The following is a 27,730-nucleotide window of genomic DNA, read 5'->3' on the forward strand; positions in this document are numbered from 1 at the left end:
ATATATATTTACTGTATATACATTTCAGCAACTTTTTGTTTTACCTTCTGCCATTTTACACAGCTTAAGGTTTTTACACAATATTTCTGGTTTGGACATTAACAAAAGCAGGAACCCCCTTACAGTAAAGGATTCTGAAGATGGGTTTATGGGAGTAAACTGCAATTTGTATGATACTACTATTATTACTTCTAAAGTATTTATAAAGCACAACATATTTTGCAGCATTGTACAATAAATGGGTGTTTGATTCACAGATACATTTGGTGATGAGGACCCTGAATATACAGTACTACACCAGCATATTGAAATCCGTAGCTGTACCGCATGTGTATTTGTATGTAAGTACCTGGCCTTGATAAAAATGCTGGCGGAGATGTTTTATTTCTAACTCTGTTGCATTCCATTCCACAATGGATATGTTTTGGAATGTGCACAAGCTCTGCTGGCATGTGAAGGGTTAAACACCTGGCTGATTTAGGAGGAGGGGTCTGCGTGGAGTTCCTTTGCAGGAGGAGCAGTTGCATGCTTATACGCCTGTCAGAGAAGGTGTGCACTGTTTAAAAACATTTGCCTCTCTTGTACATAACACAGAGGATTGCTGGGTGTACTCACATTGTATTATTCCCTGCTGGATAGAATCTTGTTGCTTTTGATGGGTGAAGCGCAAAAGGATGGACACCGGGCATTACTCAATCCAGGAGAGGAAAATGAAATGGTAAGTAACTAAAGTTGTGCCAGAATTCTTACTTTATTGGATCAAAGGAATATTTTCCTGAATTAGAGTTGATCTGTGTTGATGTGCTGGCAAACCCTCAGTACAGTATTCACTTGTTAATGGTGCTATTGTAAGAATGTGGTTGAAATAATTAGGGTCCCAGATGTACAGTATATAAACAAAGCACACTTTATCCCAGGTGTCTATATAACAAAAGCACATTTTACACTTACAGTTTTTTGTGTGAATTAAAAGTTGCAATTCCTCTTGCTGTATGTGAGCAGTAAGTCCCAGAGGCTTAGCTGGCACTGTGAGATCACTTGCTTGGCAATTCTCCTTGACTGCCGACAAGAACTGCCTAAGGTACTTAATTGTATAAACCAGCAGAACTTGCTTCATTCACTCTCTGGATTACCAGGTCATCAAGAGAGGAGTAACTTGCTTGATTTCCTTCATTCATGCCTTAGTCTATCCAGGATAAAGCTTAAACTTGTTTTTTTTAAAATTTAGAATGATTAGTTTGTGCTCCATTGATAGCAGTATTCATTTTTTATTTAATAAATGTGTTTTTCTCAAATAAATCTGGCCCACAGTCTGAGAGAATATGCTCACTATTGCTAGAATACTGTTAATTCGATATGGATTGCCAAATCAGAGATTAACATGAAGTAAACTCAATCATATAGCAACATTCCATTCTGGTAACTGGAAATAATTAAATGGGCATGTACAGATGGGTAACTTGGCCTGCAAGATGCTGCTTTTTATGTGGCCGCCAGCAGATAAATGCAGTGCCTTTCGTGTAAGAGCAAAACTAAACAGAAGATTTTGTTGCATGAAGTTGGTTCAACAGGTTGCATCCTACAAGTTGTGCGTGTTAAAGTAATGGGACTGAATATAAAAATCTGATCTGTAAACTACAGGAAAGAGGTGACATAACTGCAGGAGGGGAATGCTACATGCCTCGTTTTTTATCCAATAATATAAAAGTCTGACAAGATTATATCTTTTTCTTCCTCATATACTTGTGTGTATGTATGTATGTATGTATGTATAAACTAGTTGCTGGTGCACACAGTAAACTGCATTTGTGCCTGTGTGCAGGATCAAAAAAAACATATAAACTTCAACTCAAAGAACCGCACCATCCAGGACTTTCAATGTTCAATAAAGAGAAAAATTTATTATCAACGTTTCGGCTCTGTGTCTCGAGCCGTCTTCAGGATAAATTGTGCATACAAACATACAGTGATTAAGTACCCTAAACACCCGCCAAATGATCCGTGACGTGTAACAACTTGCGTGACCCCCTCTGATGACATCATTCCACTTCCTTTGTCTCATAATTAGTGTATAATCCACTTCATAAAATTAAAATTAATGTATTAAACCAATAATGTGGAGCTTCAGTGGCCAACCCACCCTAGTGCAGTGCCACCCGCGATGTGTGCAACTATTTAAAAATATCCGTGTGCGCTACTCGCCCTTTCCTTGGGTGATCGTAGCTGTCACGGACTTTGCTCTACTAGCTTCCCAAAAGCACTCCGTGGACGCCACTCGCAACGATCGCCGGTGCGTGCAGCCCTTACAGACTGAACTCTATGTGGCAAGGGAACCCCCACCCATTTACCTGTTCTGCTGTCGCCCCGCCAGTAGGTACGGTACGGTGTATAATCGCGAGCCGACCTGTCAGTAATCCTTGCTCCTTCCGTCCTCCGATGCGTCCAATGCGCCTCTGCGACCTCGTACTGGTCTTAGTGCCCATCCATGTCGCACAGCCTCCCTTGCTGACCCTTACTGGATCCAATACTGGAGAAGTCCGCCGTCGGGCAAGTCACTCATCAATCGGTCCCGCACAGCCGTATATTAACCCTTCATGGGTGATTTCTGCGCGCCAGTAGCGCTTCTGCATCTCCTTACATAGCAGTAGGGGCCATCTTTCCACATGACGTTCGGGGTCATCACTCCCGGGGTGAAGTATACACTGCCCCTTTTCTGGAGTCCCCATACGATTACAAGTTGCTGGTTTGCTGGTGCTTCAAATGATTAACCCGAAGTAGGCATATCCATTGATTCAAAACTTGGCATTCACATGTTCTGACAGGTCGTATCGCACACCATCCGAACCCTACCAGGGGCCCAAGTCCCACTGTGAGGAGGATTCCCATCGTCACCTAGAGCACAGAACAAAAAAACTGAAGAATGGTTTAAAAATGGAATTTTTGGGGAAAAAAGACCATGTTATTGTGTGTAACTATAACACTGCACAATTCTATATATAATCAAAGGGAAGGTTAATGTTGTGTAACACTCTCTCAGGTTTAAACAGCACTTGTTGCAACCTTTATTTATCCTGAAGACGGCTCGAGACACAGAGCCGAAACGTTGATAATAAATTTTTCTCTTTATTGAACATTGAAAGTCATGGATGGTGCGGTTCTGCGGTTCTTTGAGTTGAAGTTTATATATATATATATATATATATATATATATATATATATATATATATATATATATATATATATATATATATACTGTATAGTAATATAATATATATAGTTCTGGCTTGAATACTTGTCATAACATGAAGGTGGATGTCTGTACCTGATGCAGATAGACGTATCTTCCACTATATCATGTGATCATGCAGCAACAACTCTTCATTTACTGTTCATAGGGAATAGGTCCTGTATTCTGATGGATATACATCATGACATGTGCCAACATGAGCTCATGGTGGGGCAGGGTGAAAATATGGTGACTTATATGTGTTTTGTGCAATTTGCATCCTGCCCTCCCAATCATTAATGAGCACTTATATCTTAAACACTGGTAGAAGTATTGCACATGTGCAACCCCAATTACCTCCTATTCTTCTCGCATGGGTTGTCTATGTACATCACACATGTGCAACTCCCAATTACCTCCTATTCTTCTCGAATGGGTTGTCTATGTACATCATCTACATTGTACCCCAGGATAATGTATTGTCCATTGGTACTGACTGTAAGAAGTGGAACTTTAGCACTATGCCATAAAAGTAGGCATTTTTACTGGGCTTTACTTGACCATTAAATAAAAATCTATTAGACATTGCTCAGAAATTGTGTTTGCTTTACGTGAGACAACTGAAAGAAAAACAGTTCTGATATTCAGTACTCTGGTTATGTCATGCAGCTTCCAGTAATTTTATCCAACCCCTGCTATAACAAAATTTGAACAGCCTGTAGACTTTAATGGGTTTCAGTTTTTAAATTAAAGTTATTCTAATATCTTTCAGAGTAAGCTATAGTTGCTTAAAACATCATTGAATTTTAATACTGTAACATACTTTAGATTAATTCCCAAGTATGTTGGGCATGGCACCCTTAATTTGTACAAGCAGTTTTCCATGGTTGTTGCTACAATGCAAGCTACAACGCAACCTTATTTTCCAGATTTCCAATATAAATAATTGCTCCTGCAAACCAAATGTTTTCCAGTAGATACTGCTTACAAAAAGATGTGTGCTGGTGAGTAAATTCCATGCAAATGGGCACAAGGTCCAACACTTCTGTTGGCAAATGCAGAACTTCCCATCATGACAGATTGTCCCTAGATACCTTGATTCCTTTGTATTCACATTTGTGTGGAGTCATCATCAAAAGCAGTTTTTTTGCTTTCTATTAGATGCAGTATCCGTTGCTTTGGTGCACCATCTAGTCTCTGGATGTGAGTATCTCCACGGTGAAAACTTGCTGCCAGTTTTGAGACATTAGCCATTTCCCTGTATAATGACTCCCTTTTAATATATTGCGAATAAATTGGGAATTTTCTGTGAACTGGCATAACCTTGATACAGATTTGCTGTATAGCTGACACAAAGGACTACAGTCTAGCAAATGTTACTCCCAAAATAATTCACTTTTTTTGTTCAGCACAATCTGTACATTTCAGCATTTAATTGGAGTAGTCTGTTCCTTTGCATGGATATGTCATCGTGTAAATGCAGGAGGTAGGCATTAGGCTAAGATTATATGCGTGCTTGATCAAGAATCTAATATTAGCAAATGAATTTTGAATCCAAGGATATATTAACTAATTAAGCCTTCTTTATTAGAATTGCTACATAAAAGGCATTTTGGAATGGCGTGGTTGAGCAGCACAATCTTTTCATTTGAATGACAAATTCAATATTTGTTCCATTGTTGATATAGAGCCAAACTTTGCCTTTGTTTACATTGTCAAAATAAACCGCATCAAGAAGTGTTTGTTTTAGGATTTTGGTCTTTTTGTTTGTTTTTTAAGTTCATTAAAGGTCTGGGATAGCTGTGCACATTTGTTGGTCAAGTAGTGTTTACTGCTGTGTGTGAGGACTGCTTTTCAACTAATGAGTATTTGCATGCTCACCGTTAAAAACATCATATACAGTACAAAGAAAAGAATTTAAGGTGATGTCTCATGGGGCACATTGTCACTTGTGACTAAACATACCTTGCCATTGGGGATCCCCTCTGATAAAATACATGAATCATGTGAAATAGCTTTATTCTATTTTAACCTGCAAGCGAGGGTAGAAGTATTCTAATGGCACATATAATAACTCTGCCCCTTATTATTTTCCAGATGGGGCAATAAAGCAAATGGTTGAGTCATTGATGGGAAGGGGCAGGCAAGTGATGTGAAGGGATGGCTTGTGGAATTACTGGGACAAAAAATGTAAATTCACATGTTCATTGCTAGTACATTTGTAGTACCAGCACTGGATTTGGCTGGTATATTAAATACCGGCCTGGTGCCAACCTTAATGTAGAGGCACATAGGTACAATCATATATGGTTAGGAGATACTCGGGGGAAGATTTACTCGAGGGCGAAGTAGCTAACGCTAGCGTCAATTCACTAGCGTTACCGCCCAGAGGACATCGGCAATTTACTAATGGGCACAGGCGTCACTTCACTCTTGAAAGAGATAGACGCTAGTGGTCATTCACACTCTATCCCCAGGCGACAATTTGCTCTGGCGAATGGATGTTACTCCAAAAAATTCAATGAAATGCAGATTTTACTAAATGTTACCTCTTTCGCCAGACTTGCCTTCGGCAGATCAGACCAGGCGAAGTGCACTGGAGTGCATAGATCTTCCACAATCTTCTTACATCATATTTTTTAGTGGAAAACGCTGGCGTCTTTTCTTTATTTCAGAGTGATAGCCAGTGTTGGACTGGGACACCAGGGGCCCACCCAAAAACCTTAGACCAGGGGCCCACCATAAAACCTTAGACAAGGGGCCCACTCTCAGTAATAATATCCTTGATCTCCTCAATCACTATATCCTATATTCTCCTAGTCTGTTTTCTTTATACTATAATCTATTATTCCATCTATTTAGCCTCTTTGTTCTCATAGAAATACGGAATGGCCATGAAATAGGCCAAAAGTTTAGCAGCATAAGGGCCTACTGACACCTGGGCCCACCGGGACTTTTCCTGGTATCCCTGTGGGCCAGTCTGACACTGGTGATAGCCTGCAAAAGTCCTTAAAAACTTTTTTGGGTAATCGGGTTCCCCCATACATTTTCTAACATATGGAACATTGACTATATAGTTGGCTCATGTGTAGGGCATTATAACAACTCTATTTTCTTTATTAAGGTTCCCTGGACTTGTGTAATGTATTTGCTGCAACTTTAAATTTCCCACCGTATGCAAATTAACCTGAGCGCAAGACCTCTAGCGAATTTGCGCAAGGCAGAAATTAAAGTGGACCTGTCACATATACATAAAAAGCTGCATAATGAAAGTCCTTTTCAAATTAAATATGAAACCCCAAAAACATTTTTCATTAAAACATCCATAACTGTTATAAAGGTGTTTAAATATCTGAACTGTCAATCAAATATTACCTGCCCCGCCTCTATGCCCGTGGCATAGAGGAGGGGCAGTCAATTACTTTCACTTTCCATTCAGTGCTTCCTACATGTCACTGCTCTCCTCACATCCCCCCTTCCCTCCTCAGGCTCTATAATTGTGTAGGGCACTGCACATGGACATTAGGTCCCCCATTCTGGTGCATACACAAGATTTTGGGGTGATACACAATTTCCCTTAATAACCGTGTCCATAAAATGGCTACTTACTGCCTGTTGGCAGTGATTGTATAATTCCAAGACAGAAGGAGTGAATTTTCATCTAGCTAAGTGCTGTGTAGCGATGGCTGCGAATCGGTCACTGGCGAATTTTCGTCCTCGATTAAATCTGCCCCTAGGTGAGGGCCCTGCTACAGAATTTGCAATATAAAAGAAAACATTTAAATAATTTTATTTATTGTGATTCGCCAAACAGCCTTGATTATCTGATAATATATAAATTTATAGGCACACAATTAAGGTGTCCATACACTGTATGCTAATCATTACAGTATATGACCAAAAGGGCAGATACTGCATGAAGGGTCATACATGGCCTAACCCCCTTTCTTTTGTTCAGGCTCATAGCTTGAACAACCAGAACAGTAGTTACTGAAGAGGACATGCAGCTTATCTTCACTTCACTTCATCATCTGCTTATGCACCTGATCGACAAACTGACCGATATCCATCATACATGGATATTGGTTAGGATCATTGTGCCAGCATACACATACCAAATTAAGTTTCATACAATTTTTTAAGTGCATGTATGGTAAACTTAAGGGCTCTTGCAATGGGTTCATCTGAAAATTTGTCTATTAAAATGCATACTGACACATCAAGGCGCTGTTTTTTTAAGTGCAATGAAAAACAATTCATACACAGATTTGAATGCTGGTAGGAACATCTTGGAAGAATAAAATTGAATAAATTATGTGTGATCAAACTCTTGCCTCAAATTCGCATCAAATGCACAATAAACACCAAGGGGCAGATTTATCAAAGGTCCAGGTGAAGTTTCGAATTGAAAAACTTCGAATTTCAAGCTATTTTTTTTTGTGTGCTTCGACAAGGGAATAGTCATACTTCAATTCGAATTTGAAACTCTTCTCTTTAAAACTTTGACTTCAACCATTCGCCACCTAAAAGCTGCTGAAGTGGTGTTTTAGCCTATGGGGGACCTCCTACAACCTGTATGGAGGCAATTGGGGGAGTTTGGGAGATCAAAGGTCGAAGTTCGATGGTACAATTTGAAGTAGGCTGAATTCAGCCCACATCGACCCCAAAAAAACTTCGACCTCCATGCGATTGGTCTTTTTGAATTCGAAGTTTGCCGTTTTTTTAACTTCGACCTTTGACCTTTGATAAATATGCCCCCAAGAGTTGGTTTCTGAAGCTGTTCAACAAACAGACTTAATACAGCCTCCAATTCCATAAACAGGTTTTCAGTTTATATTTGTTAACCAGCAATTAAGAAATCAGGTTATTCAGAATAGCTTATCTGCTATTCTGCTAAGTGGGTCTGCTTTGTCCACTGCTACAAAATGTAATTTTCTTTCTGAATTGAACTCTCATTTTATACAACTTTCACATTGTTGTTATTGCTACCAATGCTGTAAAAACATAGCTTTGTTTAAGGGTATTGTATTTAAAAATGATTGGTTGACTTCCACAATAGTGTTTAAGGTACATTTCGTCCTAATTTTTTCCTTATGTGTTTAGGTAATGGTGATTTAAGTACTTCCCATCCCCCATAAATTTAAGCTGTTGATTAAAATTCTTTTCCCGGACTTTGCAGAATGCACTATTTAGTCTTTTCTTTTAGCTTATTAAATACGATTATAATGCTTTAAGTCACATGTTTGTTGCTATTCTGCTTCATGTGTTAATATTTTTTGCTATAATTAAGTTATGCACCACTGGTGAGCACTATATTATATTGCTTATTGCATACTTACAGATTAACTTAAATCTTCCAGAATACCCTGAACTAGTTTTCGTCCTTGGCAGACTGTAATTATAAGGGATCAGTTGTTACCCTCTCTACCTCCTAATACTGTATTTGATTTCTGCGAAAGAGAAAGTGATGTCTGAGCAACTACAAAATCTCCTTTCCAGGTTAAATTATGACAATCGTTTTGCCCTAGGAATTAATGTAGAATCTACTGTATGTATGATCTACTGAATGACACCAGTTTTAGCAGTGCACTCCGGGTTCTAACAGAAATCGCCAACTTACAGTAAGTGTTTCAGCAGTTAAAAGGTATAAATTGTATTAATACATTTGATTACAAACAAGCTTCCGAGGTCTGGCGCGTTTCGTGTCCACGCGCTTCCTCAGAGACCTAATCCTTCATTACTATGCACAGATTTTAAACCCACAAAAGACCCTCCCATAAAATTAACATATCAATTAGTACACTTCATTAAGAGAGTATTTTTCACACGAACAATTTAAGACCAATTAAATATCAAAAACAGTTCATATGACTTTTCATATACTTTTAAGCACATATCAAATGTATTCCAAATCATGCATACTTGGGGAATTTGTCATTTTATATATAGATCCCTCCAAATCAAAGACACGGTACTTAGTTTCACCTGTGAAATGACTGCTTAGCACAAATTTTTTGTAACAGTTCCTGACAAATATATATCCCTCCAAGCAGTGTTGCTTAATTACACCTTTGTAAAAGAATTAATTGTGGCGATTCCTTTGAAAGATGATGCACTCTAAAAGTAGCAACTTGTATCAAAAACTGAATTTAGCACCTGGGGCTGTCTAGTAAACAATTTATAAATCCATCTAACCTCTGCTATTAGTAACTTTGATTGTAAATCCCCTCCTCTTGGGCCCATGATCACTCGTTCTATACCATCTACTGCCAGTGGCCTGACATCTCCTTTATTACACTCCTTAAAGTGTCTTGATACTGGCACCATCTCACTTCCTGAATTCGGATGCTCCCTTACTCTGTCCTTTAGGCGCCTTATCGTACAACCCATATACTGTTTAGAGCATCTCATACATGTCAGCAAAATACACCACTGATCTCGTGTTACAGTTTATGTAGCTCCTTATTTGGTGAATTTTGGATGTTACACTACATTCAAAGGAGCTCGATACCTGAACTGCTGAACATCCCTAGATTCTGTAACCTGCCAGGGTTTGTTTCTTTCGTAAAAAAAGCTAGACCCAGTCCTAGCGTGGGAGCTTTCCTGGCTCATTACGGATGGTGGCCTGATGAACTTACTATCAGTGTGCTGCAAGGCCACATAACCACACAACCCTGAGTTTTGGGCCCTACATTCCCAATGTTAACCTAGAGAAATGTTCAAGTTTTAACCAGCAAAAATATAAATTGATGACCATGTTCACACGATGTATTTGAATGTGGCCAGAGAGCTGTTTCATATGCGTTGTCATGTAGTATCTTATTTATTTACAGTATGCTAATTGTTTGGTAAATCAGGGAAGTGAAGGTGACTAAGTATAACTCGAGTATAGAGTATTGTGAGCAAATATGAATATTTTTTTTATTGGAACTCTCCCAGACTCTTGTGAACAAAGAGCAACTATATGTTCTAATGAACAGCATAGGCAAGATAGACCTTCCTGGCTTATACCTCAATATAAAATAGAATTATACCTGTAAATTCAGCATGTCGTGAAGGGAATTACACATGGAAATGACAATTTAACTCAAACTAAATCTACATGTTAATGCCGTGTGCTTAAGATTTTTCTAATTGTTGAGATGGGTGTTCCCTCTGGTTCTTGCTTAATAACGTATACCGGCCAGGACAGAATAAAGCCATTTACAGTAATATTCACCTGTGCTGAGTCTTGTGGAACAAGCTCTGTATGATTTACTTATTCTGGCCATTTACCTGGTTGCCAGGATCTAGCCAGGCATCTTTTGATTAGAGAGTGAATTTTATTTACTGAATCATATCTCTATGCTAAGGGAATTGTGATTAATTACCAACATTTTAAATATTTTTTTTTTTACAAGAGAGTATCAACTGTGAATGAAACGCTTGAGGGAAGACTTCTCAAACGTCAAGTTTCTTCCTTTGCCCAGGTTATGCTACAAATGTTGTTTTCCTTCCAGGTAGAATTTAACTATTATTAGCCAGTAATACGTTTTGGTGAAAAGTGTTTTGCATACATACCCTTACTATTTTATGTTAGTGTTAGGGGCACATTTGCTAAGCTCGAGTGAAGTGATTAGTGAAGTATTTTTTTGGCTACTTCAACCATCGAATTGGCTACTTTGACTACGACTTCGAATGGAACGATTCGAACTAAAAATGGTTCGACTATTCTACCATTCGATAGTCGAAGTACTTCGACCACCTACTTCGCCACCTAAAACCTACCGAGCACCAATGTTAGCCTCTGGGGAAGGTCCCCATAGGCTTTCCTAGCAATTTCTGATCGAAGGAAAATCGTTCGATCGATGGATTAAAATCCTTCGAATCGTTCGATTCGAAGGATTTAATTGTTTTTTTTCCTTCGATCGAACGAATTGCAGTAAATCCTTCGACTTCGATATTCAAAGTCGAAGGATTTAACTTCGATGGTTAATTTACCATCGATATTCGACCCATAGTAAATGTGCCCCCTAGTGTCATGTAAGTATCTGTAGGAATGTCTGTAGCAGCAAAGTAGAAATCATTACAAAACACTAACTAAAAGTTGATTTTTTATGTTTCCACAACAGGACATATTTGGATACAGGACTCACATTTGCCGAAAAGTTCTTTGTATTATTGGGTACATGTTCTCATTGGGGTTCCTCCTGCTTTTATTCTACTGGAAGCCAGAATGGAATGTGTGGGCCAACTGTGTTCCATGTTCTCTTGAGGAAGCAAGTGTTGTGCTGCTCCGAACAACAGTAAGTTGTTTGTCTTTACTGCTTATTTAAAGTATAATTGTGTTAATGTTTCAACAAAAGTAAATTGGAAGCTCTGCTAACTACTGTATCGATTGTGTAGACATCGTGCATATTTCCTTAAATAAAAGTTTCCTTTAGGAAAGAACACTTTTATAAAATAGCCTCTCAAATATCGTCTCAAAATGTTGTCAAGCTGTCTTCGTTGTATTCTCCTAGTATGCTCACAATTTCACTGTGTATCCGGATGGAAATTTTTCTTTTTAATTCATTATTATGCTCACACAGGCACACAATACATTTTTGCTGTAGTCATTTTCACTGTGCAAAAAAGTTTTTAAAAATGTGTACCATATACATAGTTGCCAACTGTCCCTAATTTCCAAAAAAAAATGTTTCCAAAACTTTTTGTTCCAAGACATCTTGTCCTTGGCAGTATACCCATTTTTTTAATGAGCAATTGCACAGATACAGTATAGTGAAATGTTGCTAGAAATGAAAAAAAATGTTAATGGTGTCTTTCACTTGGCAAGCTATAGGTCTCTCCCCCACTGAGTAATCAATTGGGCAACTAGCACCAAGGACAACCAAGGCCTTAATGTTCCTCCAGTATATGCAGCTTATGAGGTCTGCTTTTTCTCATAATTTACCACTTTAGTTTGCCTTTTCTGTACACTTTCCTCTGTGTTGTTCATTATAATCCTGTGATGATGGACAAGGTAGTCTAAAATACAGATATGCCATTATTAGATTAGATTTTTACTAGATTAACTGCTATAATGCAATAATGGATTTGAAACATATTCATAGTATGGAAGCTGTACAGGATATTTATATTATATTTATTTATAATAGTTTTATTATCATTAATGCTTTGGCATATGGCTGCATGAGCAGTTCTGTTGAGGAACCATTGCATTAAGACAAGTTTTGACACAGTAAAAAAGTTGGATTTCACTATTTTGCATACAGGCAAGGAGATGCTCTCCTCACTACCACTGTGCTGTTTATGTGTAACAGAGCTCCTGTTATAGAGTATGATGCTCAACTGTCCAATATGTGCTGAGAGTAGTATTGCACATAACATAGCTACCAAAAAGGGCATCACACAAGAAAATCTTATATCATGTTGCCTTATTGAGCCATTAAGGTCCCGAAAGTTGCTAGCAAGCTCATGTTGCATCTAGAGTTCTGCACTTTATATAATTCTGTATTACTGCATGGGATTTTCTGTAACTAGTCAATTCTTGCACTTGAGTGCTAAGAAAAGTGTGACCTATACCCAATTTTTTGTTTCTCTTTCAGGATGAATTTAAACAGACCTCATGGAAAAAGGTGAAGTGGATCCAACTTTCCTCTAAAGATTTCATTGCTTACGGTGCAGCTACCAAAGACACAGATTCAACCGTTAACAAGGCAATAATAAAGCCAGAGCTTAAAGTAAGTTCATGTTGTTAGTTATATAATATCTGAACCTTGCTACTGTATTTGCATGAGATCAGTAATTTTGTCTAGGAAACTGTTAAGTAGCTTAAATTTATGCTGTTCATTAAAATAGTCCATATTATCTTAAGAAAGAAAACTTTTTGAAACCATCTTTGTACTGATATGAATGATTGGGCAGGGCCCGGGGTACCTCTGTAAAGCAATGGGTCTGAATTATATCAAATAAGACTATAATAATAAGATAAGATTTGTACCAGCATAAATAGGATTCCAAAAATACAAGCAGTAATTAAGCTTTAGCAAATATTGATTCTGTATGTTTTAGTTGCGCAACCATTAAATAGGAGAGCTGCCTGATCCCCATTCATGCTTCTAGTTCGTTAGAATGAAAACCTATCTATATATATATATATATATATATATATATATATATATATATATATATATATATATATATAATACTTATAATTATCAATAAACTTAATAAATCTGTTGGTAAACAAGAAAAGTATATGGCAGAGTAATACTCTAGTAATTGCAAAATCATACCCCCTTGATCAAGAGTTTCTGTTGCATGTACAGTCAATGGCCACAGTCCATTCTCATATTGAAGAAAATGTGACGTTCAGCACCTAATTGTCATAAAATAAAATGCCTTTATTTTATACAAGTGGCAGAACCTGGATAACAACGTAATTTCAGGCCACAATCAATCTTTTACCAATCTCCTCTCTGTATATGGCATAGTTACTTGAATATACAGGTACTAAATAAATCCTACCATGCCCGTTGATATGAAATGTTTGTTCTGCCATTACTGAGACAAAGAAGTAGGAAGTTAATTGTGGTACCCTGTGGAGTATAGGCACCACAGGGCATTCATTGTTACTAGAAATGTACCATATGAAACCCCTTCTTAAGCAAACCCCCAGATCAGAGGTCCCCAATAGAGATGTCGCGAACTGTTCGCCGGCGAACTTGTTCGCGCGAACATCGGGTGTTCGCGCTCGCCGGAAGTTCGCGAACGTCGCGCGACGTTCGCCATTTTGGGTTCGCCATTGTTGGCGCTTTTTTTTGCCCTCTCACCCCAGACCAGCAGGTACATGGCAGCCAATCAGGAAGCTCTCCCCTGGACCACTCCCCTTCCCTATAAAAACCGAAGCCCTGCAGCGTTTTTTCACTCTGCCTGTGTGTGCTGAAGAGATAGTGTAGGGAGAGAGCTGCTGCCTGTTAGTGATTTCAGGGACAGTTGAAAGTTTGCTGGCTAGTAATCGTTTTGATACTGCTCTGTTATTGGAGGGACAGAAGTCTGCAGGGGTTTGAGGGACATTTTAGCTTAGGTAGCTTTGCTGGCTAGTAATCTACCTTCTACTGCAGTGCTCTGTATGTAGCTGCAGTGGGCAGCTGTCCTGCTTCTGATCTCATCTGCTGACTGCTGCAATAACAGTAGTCCTTGTAAGGACTGCTTTTATTTATTTTTTTGTTGTTTTACTACTACTACTACTACTACTACTATAAGAGCCCAGTGCTATTAGTCTAGCAGTGTTGGGGAGTGGGACTGGTGTGCTAATCTGCTGCTCCTAGTAGTTCAGCAGCACCAACTTTAATTTTTTTTTTTTAATATTCATTTTTTTTTATTTTACTTTTTTTTTTATTTTACTACCGCTGTAGTAGTGTATAATTTGACCTTTTAGGCATTATTTGCCCTGTAGGCATTATTTGCACACTGTTTTCTTCAACCCGCCATCGAGCTGTGTGACCTTGTTCACATTCTGTCTAAATATCCATAATATTACCGTCTCCAGAAAAAACACCGGAGTCACTTTTTTCAAGCAGCATTCATATATTTTACGTAATCCGTATCCACCGCTGTAGTAGTGTATACGTTGGCCTTGTAGGCATTATTTGCACACTGTTTTCTTCAACCCGCCATCGAGCTGTGTGACCTTGTTCCCATTCTGTCTAAATATCCATAATATTACCGTCTCCAGAAAAAACACCGGAGTCACTTTTTTCAAGCAGCATTCATATATTTTACGTAATCCGTATCCACCGCTGTAGTAGTGTATACGTTGGCCTTGTAGGCATTATTTGCACACTGTTTTCTTCAACCCGCCATCGAGCTGTGTGACCTTGTTCCCATTCTGTCTAAATATCCATAATATTACCGTCTCCAGAAAAAACACCGGAGTCACAAGGTCAACGTATGGCGAAAAATGACTATTTTCAGCATTTATATGGCATATTTTTTCTGGCAACTGTGCTTCAGTGGCTGCGTCCAAAAAAACTGGGCAAACAATGCCTACAAGGTCAACGTATGGCAGTTGTTTAAAGAGAACAGTAGATTACTAGCCAGCAAAGCTACCTAAGCTAAAATGTCCCTCAAATCCCTGCAGACTTCTGTCCCTCCAATACAGAGCAGTATCAAGCAGATTACTAGCCAGCAAACTTACTATCATCTGTCCCTGAAATCACTAACAGCTCTCCCCCTACACTATCTCTTCCAAGCACACACAGGCAGATTTTTCAGATACATTTTTGCCCTTGATCCCCCTCTGGCATGCCACTGTCCAGGTCGTTGCACCCTTTAAACAACTTTAAAATCATTTTTCTGGCCAGAAATGTCTTTTCTAGATGTTAAAGTTCGCCTTCCCATTGAAGTCTATGGGGTTCGCGAACCGTTCGCGAACCGCTCGCATTTTTGCGCAAGTTCGCGAATATGTTCGCGAACTTTTTTTCCGACGTTCGCTACATCCCTAGTCCCCAACCTTTTATACCTATGAGCCACATTCAAATGTAAAAATATTTGGGGAGCAACACAAGTTTAAAAAAGTTTCTGGGGGTGCAAAATATAGGCTCTGATCCCTATGTGGACTGGCTGCCTACAGGAGGCTCTCTTTGGTAGTACACCTTGTTTTTACGCAACCAAAACTTTCCTCCAAGCCTGGAATTAAAACAATAGCTCCTTCTTTGAGGCCACTGGGAGCAACATCCAAGGGGTTGGTGAGCAACATGTTGCTCATAAGCCACTGGGTGGGGATGACTACCGTAGATTAATTTTCTATTCCTTAGGTTAATAATGTTGCAAAAATCTGTTAATCAGCTGCCTTGCCTTGCATTGTTTTTACAGTCTAAGCCATCAGGGCAGAGAATTTTATGGGACAGACAAACATTGCTTTTAATAGCAATACATATACAAATACAGTAACTTAAAAACAATAGAAAAGTGTTATTAATATGTATTGCAACATTTCTTAGAATTATGTTTTCTTTTATTAGGCAAAAGATTTGGTTTTTGGGTTGACATTCCCTTTAACTTACACAATTTTACTGGAGGTAATCTACTTAATACGTTAATCCTCTCAAACTCCACAAAATTGAAAGAGTCATAATAGTCACATCACAGTTGATTCATCAAGTACAAATTCATTAATTGATCAAAGTTCCAGTTTTCTCATAAATAGTACAGGCATGGATTCTGTTTTCCAGAATGCTTGGGACCAGAAGATAAGGGGGTTTCCAAATAAAGGGTCTGTCTGTAATTTGGATCTTCATACCTTACATCTACTAAAAACATATAGGTATCGGACCTGTTATCCAGAATGCTCAGAACCTGGGGTTTTCTGGATACGGTTTCTGTAATCTCCATACCCTAAAGGGGCGTTTCACCTTCAAACAACTTATTGTTTTCAGATAGATCAGCAGAAAAAAAATGACTTTTTCCAATGACTTTCTATTTTCTATGTGTGACATTTTTTCTAATATTGTCAAGTGTCTTTTATCACCTTCTGAAGCAGCCCTGGGGGGGGGGGGGGTCGCTAACCCTGTAAACTGTTCTAAATTGATAGATTTAGTTGATATATTTCTTATGTTTGTCCCTGCTGAGTAGAATCTCTGGGTTTCATTAAATGCAGCTGCTAGAATTGATACAATAGTTGCTAATACTCCAGAGATGCTGCTGAGAAATGTATCAACTAAGGGGCATATTTATCAAGGGTCGAATTTCAAATTGAAAAAACTTCTAAATTCGAATTCAAAAAGACCAACCGAAATTAAGTCAAAGTTTTTTTTTTGATCGAATAGGTCCGTATTTGGCCGAAATCGAATCGAAGGAATAGCGCATTCGATTGAATTCGATTCGAAGTTTTTCCCTAAAAAACTTTGATTTTTCAGAGTCCACCAATTGACTCCAAATAGGTTGTAGGAGGCCCCCCATAGGCTAAAACAGCAATTCGGCAAGTTTTAGATGGCGAATGGTCGAAGCCGAATTTTTAAAGAGACAGTACATGATAAATTTCGATATTCTAATATTTTTCAGATTCAAATCAAATTTGAACTATTCCCTAGTGGAAGTACACAAAAAATAGCTTTAAATTCAAATTTTTTTCATTCGAAAATTCACCTTGACCTTTGATAAATCTGCCCCTAAATGTTACATAAATGTTGCTAAATGTTACAGTTTTAAAATCTGCATTAGAATTACTGAGCTATCGGACTCAAACACCAGAGACACAAACATTCAACTTTCAACTTAGATTTTGGAAAAACAGTAAAAACATAAATAATGGAAAGTAATTGAAAAAAGTCTTTATTTCTGGGGAACAATCTAAAAACAACTGAATTGAAAAAAGTGTTTGGAAGGTGAACAACGTCTTTAACTCTACTATAAAACAATTTAAAGGAAAACTATACTCCCCAAACAATGTAGGTCTCTATAGAAAGATATTGCATAAAACAGCTCATATGTAAAATCCTGCTTCATGTAAATAAACCATTTTCATAATAATATACTTTTCTAGTAGTATGTGCCATTGGGTAATCATAAATAGAAAATTGCCATTTTAAAAAACAAGGGCTGCCCCCTGGGATCGTAGGATTCACTGTACTCACAACCATACCAACAAACCATACATGTAAGGTCACATGAGCCAATTAACAGACAGAGTTGTGTCTTTTGCTTCCACACTTCTTCCTATTACAGTTAGAGTTGCAGTATTTCTGGTCAGGTGATCTCTGAGGCAGCACAGTGATCATCACAAAATGGTGGCTCAAGGCAAGAGATGTAAAAGGGCAAGATTTACTTAAATATATATTCCAGTTTGGTAAGATTCTTTAATATGCCACTTAATATGATATGAACTATCTGTTGCTTAAGTGTTCATTTTGGGGGTATAGTTTTCCTTTAAACATTAAATAAACCCAATGGGATTGTTTTGGCTCCAATAAGGATTAAGTATATTTTAGTTGGGATAAAGTATAAGGTACTGTTTTATTATTACAGAGAAAGAAATTCATTACAGACAAAGACATTCATTTTTAAAAATTACATTTTAATATTAAATATTTTAATATTTTATTATAATGGAGCCTATGGGAGATGGCTTTTCCGTAATTCTGAGCTTTCTGGATAATGGGTTTCCGGATAACATATCTCATACCTGTATGACATTAAATAAAACAATTTGACAACAGTTTGTGTGCAGGTGCTATTACACTGTGATGCTACTTGCTTAGAGTGGTACTCATATTCTAAATCCTCCGAGAGTACAGAAGCAGCAAAAAATACACTAGCAGCAATTAGCAAAGTCAGAGCATTATTATTGCTTCTGAAATTGTATCCAAAAAGATGCTTTTCTCCTTAGTTATTATCCGGTATAGTGGTCATTCTTGGTTGCGCCATGCATCATAATGATCAAGACCCTGCAATTTCACATCAGATGGACTGCTAGCATATAGTATTGAAAGATTCAGGCCTGACCAGTTTTCTGGACAATCCTCCGTGCATGACTTTATTCTATTGTATCATACATTTTCATCCTGAATTTCTTCACTGGGTTTGCATATAATGAGATTGCCAACTCTGAAAATATCTTAAATGCCCAGTGCCCATGCAGCTCACTAACATCTATCTGCAGAGATTTAGTACTAAAGCACAGTGATAAAAAGCCACTCCATACACAAAAAATAAACCACATCAGTTTGGGAGGGTTGACGTATCTGCATAAAGGACAAAGCTTTCTGGTCCACCCAGGGACTTTGTTAGCTGGCCATCTTGGGCCCAAGGTATTTCTGAAAAAAATCCCTGTCAGCCTACAGCAGTGATACCTCTATCCTCCCTGATGATGGCCCTTCAGGTATGTGTAGAAAAGCTGTTAACCAGTTGTTCTCCCTGAGACTTTTGCTCACAGGAGAGGATCAAAGAAGGTGGAAGTCTTATAATATTGTACTGTGAGGCTAGTTACCGGCAATACAAATCTGTATGACAGGGGAATCTCTTATTGTCGAGGATAAGTATATTATTACATTTCTTCACAATTAGTTCCATTCCCATATTAAGTACACACCTAAAGGCAGAATGCTTTTATATAGGTCATGAAATTATAAGGTACAAGATATTTGGGCACAAGTATCAGTATCTATTGATGTATAAGCAGACTGCAGGAGAGGGATGATTTGCGTGAGAAGGGAGTTCAGCCAAATGATGTGGTTTTAATGGCTTTCTGGTTGCACAATGGACATGTTACCATTTTGCATATGGAACAATGCTTAGCAACACATATATTTCGTTCTAAAGAATACAAAACCTCAAATTGCTTACTGGGAAAAAGTAGTAGGAGGTGAATGCCCAAGAAAATAGAGGTAACATTCTAGAATGACTGTATATTTGTGCTTACATTTTTGCTAACATCTCCCCTTATACAGTATATCTACACTAAAATTAGGGATGCACCGAATCCACTATTTTGGATATGGCTGAATTCGGTCGAATACCAAACCGGATTGAATCCTAATTTACATATGCAAATTAGGGGTGGAAAGGGGAAACATTTTTTACTTCCTTGTTTAGTGACAAAAACTCACACGATTTCCCTCCCCGCCCCTACTTTGCATATGCAAATTAGGATTCGGATTCAGTTCGGCCGGGCAGAAGGATTCGGCCCAAATCGGAATCCTGCTAAAAAAGGCCAAATCCTGGATTCGGTGCATCCCTACTAAAAATAGAAGCTGAACAGGCAGGGTTCCTACCTGAATTCGGTAGGTTTGAGTACTTTTTTATTCGGACTTTTAACACCATCAGACTTTAACAAATCCTGGGAAAAAAACTCATGGTAAAATAAAATGATATTTTCCCCTTTAAAAGTCAGACAAGAAAAATCGGAGCTTGATAAATAACCCCCTTAAATGTAAGCTTAAAGGAGAATGCAACCTGTGGGGAAAAAAAACCCTACCCCCACCCCAGGTAGCCCTCCCTCCTCCTCCCCGGGCTAACTACCCCCTGGGGAGATGCCCCATACTTACCCCTTGGCGTAGATTCTTCCAGCGAAGTTCCACGCGTCCATCTTCTGGCTCCTCGGTAAGCTGACTGTGAGATCGGCAATTTCCGTGTAATTCAGAGCATGCGCAGTTGTCGCAAACCGGCCGGAAATCTGCGCATGCGCTGGAAGAATCTGCGCCGAGGGGTAAGTATGGGGCATCTCCCTGGGGGGGTAGTTAGCCTGGGGGGAGGAGGGAGTGCTACCTGGGGTGGGGGGTAGGGTTTTTTTTTGCCCACAGGTTGATTTCTCCTAAATAACTTGTTTCTGTTACTAGAATAATCCAGTATAAAAAATCAATGCATACCACTGAGAATACACACATACAATACTGGCATGTTTGCAAAGTAATCTTTTATATACACATGATGAACATCACATACAATGATATACAGTATATAGACACTTCAAACCAATGCATTGTGATATAGAACCCTCCATTCACAAAAGCTCTATGTGCTTGTTTGCTCAGTGGGTGCATTTTCTTACATTCACATTTTATATGCCCGGTTTTGCTTAATGAATACAGATATATGCTTTGCATCCATATTTTCTTTGATTTTTAATCCTTGAAAATTCTTGGTATGCCCTTCATTGTTTTTCATTATAATTATCCAGCTCTGTCATGGGTATTATTTTTAAAAAATAGTTATCCCACTATTCTTTACACTGTAACTTACCAATTCCTGGTAGTTATCTATAGATCATCATTCTACCTTGTCATAAACATAACAATAACATAAGCAAAGCTAAAGGTACGCCACTTTAATATAGTTAATATATTATCTGTATACATTTATTTGTCACTACTGTCACCACTGACACTACTGTTTATAGCAAGAAATGTCAGATCATCTGCTCTGGTTTGCATTGAGCATGCAAACTTCTCTCAGGGATGGAGGCAATGTTAGGATCTGGCTGTTTGGACTGGTGATGCAAACAGCATTTATAATCTGCTAAATACTTTACTACCTCTGTCTGCAGCTAACTACTAGTAGAGAAGGGCAAACAGGGTAAGCCAAGGAATCAATGTTTTCTTTAAAAAAAAAAAGTAGGACGTTATACTGAAAATTTCCATTAAAATGTGTCTGTAGTAATGAACCATTATGTGTCAATTTAGCTCCTTCTTGTGTTTCCAGATGTGAGTCTGATGGGTCTCTTTAATACATTGTATTCCCTGAGAGTCAGTGATCTATTCTATAAATCTGTATGCTTATACATTTTGACTTGTTATGTAATATTTTCATTTTTGTAGAAATAGCCTGATATATATTCTTATACCTTTTGAATGTAATGGCACCATAGTAATTGCTGTTGGCTTCCACTTTTTTTAGGTGCGATACATACAGGTTCAGAAAATCCGTTACATTTGGGATAACAGTGAAAAACTATTTACAAAAGCAGGGTATGTTTTTCATGTTTGTCTTTCACTCACCCCCATCTCAAATAGTTGTGATTTTATTGTATTTTAAATTATCATTGCAGAATTCTTGAGGACCACTACTCCTGTGCATCTATACATTCAATGTTTGAGTCTGGAGTTGCAAGAGAGGAAGAAGGTATAAGGTAAGAAACCTGTGTAAAGCTAGGAAACAGTACCTGTGCATGTGACATTTGCCTTGGTAACTATTACATTGATTCTAAATATACATTTAAAAAGTATTATTTATAATATTAAAAGAATAAAAATATATGTATTTTTGCCCAAAACCAATATGAAATAAAGTGTGTAAAGTAATGTCGTTTAGAAATTACTGTTTTACTGAATGTCTGGAAGTATTGTTGACTCTTTAGGTCAGATTTATTAAGGGTCGAATTCAAATTTTCAATTTTTTTTATGATCAAAACTGTCAAATTCGACTAGGGAATTATCCAATGTTGATTTGAGTTTTTTAAGATTTTTTATTAAACTCCGGTCCTTTAAGAATTCAAATTCGACTATTCACTACCTAAAACCTGCCAAATAACTGTATAAGTCAATGGGAGAGGTCCAGGGATCAATTTGATGATGTTTGTAGCCTTCCTGACATTTCAAGTTTTTTTCATAAAAAATTTTTGAATCAAGTTTTATATAATTCGAATCGAATATAATTCGAATCGAATTTTCTGATCGGTAAAATTAGAGTTTTAACAATTCGATTTTTTTAAATAAATTTCTCCCAATCAAATTTCTAATTTAAACTTGCTAAATGTGCCGCCCCATGTGTGTGCATGGAAAAATGCATTTCCTGGTATTTGCAGTATGCCATTATTTCTGTTTCCTCTCTGTCAAACAATAGAGAGTTTATCTTGTTTTGTGACAGGGATTGTATACTATCAGACAATTGTCTCACAAAACAAAGCAGAATCAATTACACTTTATCAAAACATTTCCTTAAGGATAATAGAATGTTTTTCTCTAATGGGGATAAATGTGTCACCTGCCATTACACAAGAGTTGTCCGTAAATCAAAAGACCCGCTCCTTTGGCGAGGCCAGTTGGGGGGGGAGCTGGGGTTTGGGGGTTTAGTTCTCCTTCAATGTGAAAGAAAATAGGTCTTGTAGGTTTTGCCTATTTTTAAATTAAAGGAGAAGGAACGGCATCACTTGTTATAATTGTTTACCTGAGACCCCAGGATGGTTCTCCTGAAAACTGCACCAGTTCTGGGTACATCTGTAGAAGCACCATAACACAATCTTCTGCTTTTTCATTCTTCCTGGCTGGTGTGCATGTGCAGAAGAGTGAAGACGGCCGACATTTTGCATCAAAATTCAGCTTTTTGCTTTACTGCACACCCAGATTGAGAAGATCACAAAAAGTAGATGTCTACAGGTCTGTCTATTGCCCAGAATGCTTAGTACTGGGATTTATAGATAGCTTTGTGGCTTATTTTTATACTTATTTTTATTATACTATTTTTCCAACTGTTTTACTCACCAGAGATCCTTTTATTTCTTGAGTTAAACAGGGCAGACATGGAAACTGGGCCAAAAAGGGGGTTATACTACCCCTTATATAGATTCTTAAGTAAAGAATATTGGTATACATTCTTCTGTGCATAGAACCTGACTCATCTGTAGACATTATATTTATGTATGTAAGCTGGTTACTTTTTGCTGTTTCTAAAGTGCCATAAAAGTCTTGTCTGGCTTTTTAACATACCTTTGTGGTTTGGTTCTTTACATAGCAAGAAGTCACCTACAAAATATTTGGTTTTTATTTTATGACAGATTGTTAAAATGCAAAAGTGGAATGCTCTGTACTAATTGATTACTGATAATGTTTTTTTTTTTTTTGCAGAAGACATATTTGTGGACCTAATATCATTGATGTAGGCATTATTCCAATATGGAAACTACTGGTTAAAGAGGTAAAAACTACTAAAAGGAATCACATCACAAAATGCAGCACTGGACCTGTTTTGTAAAGTTTACATACATGTGAGCAGAGTAATATAATATAAGAATTTTGGCTTGGTCCTGCTGTGAGGTAACGTGAGTGCCCCCTAGAAATGTAAATCCGGATAAGAGGTCTTTCTGTAATTTGGATCTCCATATCTTAAGTCTACTGAAAAATGTATTAAACTTAAATTAAGCATTCATTATATCTTAGCTGGGATAAAGTACAAGGTATTGTTTTATTATTACAGAGAAAAAGAAAAGCCTTTTAAAAATCTGAATATGATTAAAAGCCTATGGGGAAAAAATGATTTCCTTTTTTCTTTGTAATAACAAAACAGTACCTTGTACTTGATGATAAATAAGCTGCATGAATCCATATTGATGGGAAAGCAATCCTATTAAGTTTATTTAACATTTAAGTTTTTTCCTAGTAGATGTGTTTTAATCTGACCCAAATTACAGAAACACCCTTTATATGGAAATCCCCAAGCATTCCAGATTAGATGTCCTATACCTGTATACAAAAAAGAATGAGGACCTGTCCTGAACTTGGGCAATTCTCCTGTGTCCAGTCTCTCTCTCTCTCTCTAGCTATATATTCCCCTTTTAATGTCAGTATTGTATGTTCAAAAATTTAGCATGATATAGAAATTAATTTCAATGCAGCAGGTATTTTGTTTTAACTTTTAAACACTATCGAAATGGTATAGTTCTTTAATTTCCATCCTTGTACAGGTCCTAAATCCATTCTACGTGTTCCAGCTCTTCAGTGTGTGTCTTTGGTTTGCCGAAGAATATATTGAATATTCAGTGGCTATTATACTCATGTCACTAATTTGCATCTTTTTATCAGTGTACACAGTACGACAGGTAAGGTTTTTATATTACATAATTTATATTTACTTCTATTTGCTGGTGTGTTATTTTTTCATTTGTAGAGAAATACATTACAATGGATATTGCTGCATCCTAGCCAAATAATGCTAAAGGCTTTTCTATAGTTCACCAGGACATGGTACATTTTGGGGCAGATTTATCAAGGGTTGAATTCCAAAGTAATGTGAGTTTTTTTGAACTCCCATAACTTCGAAACTCGAATAAAAAAAGACCAATCGAAATGTATTAAAAAAACAACCAAAGTGTAGCTTAAACGCCCAGTGTCGGACTGGCCCGGCGGGATACCGGGAAAAAACCCGGTGGGCCCCGACCCCTAATGGGCCCCCGCCGGGCCAGTCCCCCGTCCCGATCGTCCTTAAAAGAAAAAAAGGTTTTTTTACGTGCCGCGCAGCGCCATTTGCGCATGCGCGCGGCACCTTTTACTGAGGAACGGCGCCTACACGCAGGCGCGCCGAGCAGCGCCTTCGTGCAATCGTGCTCGGCGCGTCATAGTAGGGAGGCAGGGGGGGTCGGAGGGGCCCTGGACATTAGTCCCGGTGGGCCCCGGGCCCCCCAGTCCGACCCTGTAAACGCCCAAATGGAGAGGTGCAGAAAAATAAGCGTTTTATGTCAAACCTGCACACACACAAGAACAACTCCCATATAACTAAATATGTAACCTGTTATACATCTCTGTTTTTTCCCAATGTTCAGCAATCAGTAAAACTCCACAAACTAGTTGAATCTCATAACAATATCACAGTTTCAGTATATGGAGAAGATAGAGGTAAGCATATAACTGAGTCATGGCAACCAGGTGGGTGTGTTTTAGTTACATACACTTTTTTTCCCCCCAGAAATCTTTTTCAGAGTAAAGTAAGTCCTAGTAACTGTTATTCACTTTAATGGAAATATAAGCCTGGTACTGCATCCGTTTTGTTTTCTGCTTCGCTCTTTTAAAATACAGAATAAATAATAATATTGATGGATATGATGGCCTGTTCTGCTGGTATAACAGATCATGCTCTGAACATTCAAATAAGAGACTTCTCCTAAACCTCCAAGTGGGAGAGTGCGATTTAATTTAAAGCCCTGAACCTAGTTTTATGTTGTGTTAGATTATATCATTTTAAATAGATCTAAGGCCTTAGTCCTTCATTTCTTTTTTGCAGGGATATTTGAGTTGGAATCTCGGCATTTAGCTCCTGGCGACATTCTTGTGATACAAAGAAACACCCTTTTACCGTGTGACGCTCTTCTCATTAAAGGAGGATGTATAGTTAATGAAAGTATGCTTACAGGTACATGCAGTCATCATATCTTTTTTTTAACTTTTTGCTCCAAAAATCTGATGGTTACAATCAGTTTACAGGAATGCCAAAGAATTTAAAAATATTTTAGAATTTCAGCTGCATCTATTACTGGTACTGTATGTACTATGTTAGCCAGTGATTGTAGCAGTAAACCATAGAATGAGCTCACCTTAAGCTTTAGGGCTTATTACTGTAGGTTCCTTCATGAAGCATGCAATAAAATATTCACCGACAGAGGGTTGCAAATCCAAAACTTGACCATTTCTCTTCAGTAGACATTTTCTGTAAATTATATAACATATATGGGACCTGTTATCCAGAATGCTAAGGACCAGGGGGTTTCCTAAAAAGGGGATCTTTCTATAAGTTGCAGACCTTAGGTCTGCTAAAAATCATTGCAATATTAAAGGGATTCTGTCATGATTTTTATGATGTAGTTTTTATTTAAAAATTTCACTATTAACACTGAAAATAATTCACTCTATAATATAACATTTCATTCCTGAACCAGCAAGTGTATTTTTTTTTCAATTTTAATATTAGTGTATAGGCAGCCATCTCAGGTCATTATGCCTGGTCATGTGCTTTCAGAAAGAGCCAGCACTTTAGGATGAAGCTGCTTTCTGGCTGCTATTTCTCTTATACAATGTAACTGAATGTGTCACAGTGGGACCTGGATTTTACTATTGAGTGCTGTTCTCAGTAGGGATGCACCGAATCCAGGATTTGGTTCGGGAATCAGCCTTTTTCAGCAGGATTTGGATTCGGCCGAAACCTAATTTGCATATGCAAATTAGGGTTTGGATTTGGTTCGGTACTCGGCCGAATCTTTCACAAAGGATTCGGGGTTCGCCCGAATCCAAAATAGTGGATTTGGTGCATCCCTAGTTGTTAGATCCACCAGGCAGCTGTTATCTTGTGTCAAGGAGCTGATATCTGGTTACCTTCCCATTGTTCAGTTGTTAGGCCGCTGGCAGGGGAGGGGTGATATCACTCCAACTTGCAGTAAAGAGTGACTGAAGTTTATCAGAGCATAAGTCACATGACTGGGGGAAGCTGGGAAACTGACAATGGGGCATATTTATCAAAGGTCGAAGTTAAAAATTCGAACTTCGAATTCAAAAAGACCAACCGAATGGTGGTCGAAGTTTTTTGGGGTTGAAGTAGCGCTGCTTCGATTCGTACGATTTGAAGTAGCGCTACTTCGATCTACTTCTATTCAAAGTTTTTTTTACTTTGAACTTCGATCTCTCAAACTCCCCCAATTGCCTCCATACAGGTTCTAGGAGGTCCCCCATAGGCTAAAACAGCACTTCGGCAGCTTATAGGTGGAGAATTGTTCGAAAAAAAAATTCGACCTTCGAATTTCGAAGTTTTTTCAAATTCGAATCGAAGTTGGACTATTCCCTAGTCGAAGTACACAAAAAATAGCTCGAAATTCCACGTTTTTCAGTTCAAAACTTCACCATGACCTTTGATAAATGTGCCCCAATATGTCTAGCTCCATGACACATTTCAAAATCAAATATAAAAACTTTGTTTGCTCTTTTGAGAAATGTATTTCAGTGCAGAATTCTGCTGGAGCAGCACTATTAACTGATGCGTTTTGAAAAAAAAATCCCATTACAGTATCCCTTTACATAAACCCAGTAGAATGGTTTTCCCAAAAAAGATTAATTAGATCGTTGTTAGGATCAAGTACAAGGTGCTGATTTGTTATTACACAGAAAAAGGAGATATGTTTTAAAGTTTTGAATTATTTCATAAAAATTCAGTCTATGGAATTTGAACTTGCTGTAATTTGGACCTTCCCATAATTCTGTTCAGAGGGACAGAGTCGTCAGTTCCACTGGTCCTTAAACTATATCTTTTATATCTTTTTATACCTTGTAC

General features: G+C 37.9%; 1 protein-coding gene across 4 annotated transcripts in view; it reads left to right on the forward strand.

Annotated features, from left to right (window-relative positions):
• atp13a4.S (ATPase type 13A4 S homeolog) overlaps nt 1–27,730 on the forward strand; it is a 63,750-nt gene that overhangs the window by 247 nt on the left and 35,773 nt on the right. The window contains exons 2-12 of one of the 4 annotated variants that reach the window (XM_018264465.2): nt 258–341; nt 640–718; nt 10,627–10,725; nt 11,338–11,511; nt 12,814–12,948; nt 21,602–21,672; nt 21,753–21,833; nt 23,548–23,617; nt 24,384–24,518; nt 25,239–25,311; nt 25,697–25,825. In XM_018264465.2, coding sequence (XP_018119954.1) covers nt 328–341; nt 640–718; nt 10,627–10,725; nt 11,338–11,511; nt 12,814–12,948; nt 21,602–21,672; nt 21,753–21,833; nt 23,548–23,617; nt 24,384–24,518; nt 25,239–25,311; nt 25,697–25,825 — 1,060 coding nt within the window. In that variant the 5' untranslated portion in view covers nt 258–327. 4 annotated transcript variants of the gene reach the window in all.

This window comes from Xenopus laevis, chromosome 5S (assembly GCF_017654675.1).
Source record: "Xenopus laevis strain J_2021 chromosome 5S, Xenopus_laevis_v10.1, whole genome shotgun sequence".
NCBI lineage: Eukaryota > Metazoa > Chordata > Amphibia > Anura > Pipidae > Xenopus > Xenopus laevis.